Source organism: Aptenodytes forsteri, unplaced genomic scaffold, assembly GCF_000699145.1.
Source record: "Aptenodytes forsteri isolate BGI_AS27 unplaced genomic scaffold, ASM69914v1 Scaffold373, whole genome shotgun sequence".
Lineage (NCBI taxonomy): Eukaryota > Metazoa > Chordata > Aves > Sphenisciformes > Spheniscidae > Aptenodytes > Aptenodytes forsteri.
The window spans coordinates 56,416-60,591 of record NW_008795579.1 but is presented as its reverse complement, the minus strand read 5'-3'; the positions used below and the strand labels follow the sequence as shown (position 1 = coordinate 60,591).

The following is a 4,176-nucleotide window of genomic DNA, read 5'->3' as shown; positions in this document are numbered from 1 at the left end:
GGGTACGGGGGTCAGGTCCTAGGGGCCAGATTTGTGTTCAGACTTCAGAGCAGGCAGAGTAATGCACTTTATTACTGCAAGTGTTTCTTTTGGAAAACAGGAAATACCTCTTTCTCGTATTCTTTCTTTAGCTAAATAGATCTGATACAGCAGCACATCAGAGAGGCAAGATGTCTGTAGCTCCCCGCACCATCTCATTTCACATTTGGCACCCTGCCCTGCCTTCAGAGCACAGGAGGTGGCCAGCCAAGAAATGTTGTTTAAAAGCAAAGTGTCTGCTTATCACCAGGAAAACAATCTTACTGACCTCAGTGAGTGCAGAGAGCTCCCCCCCCCCCCCCCCCCACCCCATGCCAGTGATGAGTGGGAGAGTCCGATCCCCCTTAATTGGGAGGGTTGTTTTCCTTTGTGATGACTATGGAGTGCTGCGTGGTGGAGGAGGAATTGTCTGCGCCCTTCTGGCTGCCTTGGTCTTTGGGGATGTACTTAACCACGGCGGAGATGAGCTTGCTGCGGAAGTTTTTGCTTAGGAAGTTGTAGAGGATTGGGTTAATCACGCAGTGGAGCAGGGTGAAGCAGTCTATGATGTCATAGAAGAAGTAGAGGAAGTGGGCAAAGGTGCAGTGGAGGATGATGTGGTTGCCGTCGAGGGTGAGCAGTGTGAGCATGATGTGGAAGGGCAGCCAGCTGATGAGGAACACGACGATATAGGCATAGATGAGCAGACAGTGCTTCCTGCTCTCCGGCTTGGTGCGCTTGATGAACCTGGCCGTCAAGATGTTGAAAACAGTGATGATGGGGAAGGGGATGAGGAACCCAATGGTGGTGGTGGCCAAGCTGACTGCCAGCGCCCACTCGTCATAGGTCTCGAAGGGGGCCATGAAGATGCAGATGGGCTCTCCGGTATTGACCAGCTGCATGTGAGCAACCTCCAGGAATGGGATCACTGCTGCCAAGACCCAACTGCAGGCGCAGATGATGCGGCGTGCACGGTGCTGGTGCTTACGCCAGAAGAGGGAGGAGCTGGTCAGGGACACGTAACGATCCACACTCAGGCAGGTGAGGAAGAAGATGCTGGCGTACATATTGGCAAAGTAGAAGTAGTGCGTGAAGCGGCAGAGGAAGCTGCCCCAGAGCCAGGTGTAATCCAGCATCACCTCCAGCATCCAGATGGGCAGTGAGAGCAGCACTCCAAGGTCAGCAATGGCCATGTTGATGATGTAGAGGTTGACCAAGTTCTTGTTGCCCCGTGTCTGCCAGTTGACCCAGATGACAAGGAGGTTCTCCACCAAGCCCACCACGAAGATGACCAGGTAAAGGATGAAGAGGATCACCCGCTTGATGTTCTCATCCAGGCTGAACTCGCAGAAGGTGTAGGTGTAGTTCAGGAGGTGGAAGAGCTCGGACCAGTTGTGGTAGTCCCCGTACTCATTCAGGAGAGTGTGCGTCTCGGTGGGGGCAGTGGTCACCTCAGCCATCCTGGTAGCTGCAAGGAAAGGGAAAGCACCGAGTTGTGGCTCAGTGGCTGCACTGAGCCAGACAGCTTGGAAATACAGAGAAACAGCCAATCTCTCCTGTCAGAGCTCAGTCTTCGCGGGAGGCTCTGGAAGTACCCATCTGCTTTTTTTTTTTAATCCAGTTTTTATTCCTATGGTGAATTCCTACATCAGCCCTCAGAAGATGCTGTATCCACATTGGACGATAACCTCACGTCCCAGGCAAAATGCAAGCCACAAACACCAGCCGCCTGTTCACCAACACATGCTCCCAGGTGGTGGTTGTCCCTGTCTCACAGCCTGGTCAGCTGGGGCCAGGGACCAGGGACAAGCAGTGCTAGGGACTGATGGAGGAGAGGGATGAAGGACAGGTGAGAGCACCCACAAAGCTCCAAGGCTCAGCAACATCAGTCACTGCAGAAACGGAGCTGATGACCCAGGAGCGCAGCGACCTTTGGGCGGGAGCCCCCCCTGCCGAGGCTCGTGCTGTCCCCCCGGCACCTCTGGAGCTGAGGTCTGGCCGCCACGGAGCCTGTGGGAATCCTGACCCCAGCTCTGCCGCTCTGCCCTTGCATGCAGCAACTGGCTGTGAGGCGTCCAGGATGCGGGCAGGCACCCGGACCGTTAAATGCGCCAGCGACCACGTCTGCTCGATTCTGATCCAGCAGGAAAGCCCCTGTCCCCCACCTGAGCCCTTGGTGTGTGGTCGCCTTATAAACCTAGCCGGCCGCCCTCGCTCTGCTCGTCTCGCAGCTGCGTTGCTGGGAGCTGTCAGGACTTCCAAGTAGGTGACAAAATTATAAACTTAAGGGAAATGCAGTTGACCTTAACATCCTTTTATTGCCCCAAGTGTGAGAGCTCTGATCCCAGCACAGCTGCATCCGCACGGCAAAGATGCTGTGGACCCCATTCAGCCTCATGCCGCTGGAAGAGCTTGCAAGACCAGCCGTTCCCCCGGGAAAGCTGGAGGAGCGTGCAGTGCTGCTGGGGCATTTCCGTGGCACTCGGAGCCCAGCGAGCCGGTGAGCGCCGCAGCCAGGCGTCCCCTGCAAGAGCATCAGCCCTGCGGCAAACAGCTATCACCCGCCTGCTCCCGAAACCATGGAGGAGAGAAGAGCGAGCCCCCAGGGCTGGAGCCCCCACCCCGTCCCTGAGGCTCCTTGACCTCCCGCCCTCGCCAAGCTGCAGGTCCTGAGAGAAGCTGGTGGGAGAGGGGACAGACCGACGCAGGCGGGGAGGGAGAGGCATTGGCTCACCTGTGGCAGAGCCGAAGGCTGCGTGGAGGGGCTGCTCAGGGAGCGTGGCAATCCTCTCAGCTCGGTGGCTCATGCACCTCTGGGAGAGCAGAGCCGCAGCGGCGCAGAGCTCGGGGTGGGCTTGTTGGCTGCTTCCCGGCAGGAAATGACCGTCGTGGTCTGACATCCTGAGACAGCCCAGCGCGGATGACATTTGACTCGGTTTCCAGCCCCAGGGCTCGGCTCCCATTTGATTTTGCTGCAGGGCTGGGAATGGGCATGGGGAGGCCTGGGGCAGGTGTCGGTGTCGAAGCTGCAGGTGCTCAAGGATGGAGTGGGGCTCCTTGGGGCTCCTCCGGGCGGGTCCTCTCCACCATCACTCCCGCAGGACCCGGCTGCTGTGGCCCCACTGGTCTCAGGGGCTGGATCCTGCCTGGGTCCTACTGCGACTGTGGACAGGAGGGGAAAATGCATCCTATGGGATAGACCCAGCTGAGCCAGGTCCTCCCCCGGCTCTGGGAGTCCCAAGGGGTTAGGGTGGGTTAAGGCAAATGTGCCATTGACTGTCCCCGATGCTCACGTGATGCCGGGGTGAGCTCAGGGTTTCCTTTGGGGGAAAAAGGGCCAAAAGCTGAACATCTCTGGCAGGTCAGCGCTGCCTGTTGCTCCGAGCTGTCGCAGGAGTTGATGGCAGATGGCTATCGCCACAGAAACACCTCTGGCCGGGCAGCAATTAATCACTGAGCTGTGATTGCCTCGCAGTTTTGCAGGGGAAGGGAGTGGGCTTGAGCCTTGCCCTGGCACTGGGGAGGGGGCTGATAGGCAGAAAATTTTGCATCAAGCTGCAAGTCCTGCAAAACAATTGCAGGAAATCTCCTTTTCGAGTGCAGACAAGACTTTGTGATCAACAATCGGCTCGGAAGGAAGGCACGGCCAGAGCGGGGAAGCACGAGGGCACTGATAAGTCGGGTCTCACAACAACAAGCCTGGTGCCGGTGACGCCGTGCGCAGGTACCCAGCCCCAGCAGGACCGAGGCCCCAGGTTGCAAACAGGAACTCAGTGGCTTTGTGCTCGCCCCAAGCACGATGGGGCGCGTTTTGGCTCAGCTGTGGGACGGGGGCCATGGGGGGGGGTCACAAAGGGCCACTCTGCCGCCCGATGGATGGGGGGACTTTGCCTCTCCTGGGAGGCAGGGATGCCATTCTGTTTCCATTTAACAGGTCAGGAAATTTCCACATTGAACTCTCGGATGGAGAATGACCTGGGTGCTGCAAATCTTTGCTGTCAAGATTTGCACAGGGGCTGCCAATCCTAGTGGGGACGGTGAGGACCGGGAGCTGGTTGCATTTCCAAGCCAGCCAAGTCGTGGTGAGTGGGGCAGGTGGCTCAGCCCCTTCTCCCCATCCCTGCCACGATGCTCGGGGCACCCTGAGGCTGGGGGCGG

At 58.0% G+C, this 4,176-nt stretch overlaps 1 protein-coding gene across 1 annotated transcript; it reads right to left on the bottom strand.

Moving 5' to 3' along the window:
• GPR182 (G protein-coupled receptor 182) lies at positions 1–2,812 on the bottom strand. The gene is made up of 2 exons (XM_009282268.2): positions 2,753–2,812; positions 1–1,486 (listed from the first exon to the last, which is right to left on the bottom strand). Exon 2 carries the CDS (start codon positions 1,476–1,478, stop codon positions 384–386), a length of 1,095 nt encoding a protein of 364 aa, XP_009280543.1. The 5' UTR covers positions 1,479–1,486; positions 2,753–2,812; the 3' UTR covers positions 1–383.
• Between the last annotated feature and the right edge of the window lie 1,364 nt (positions 2,813–4,176).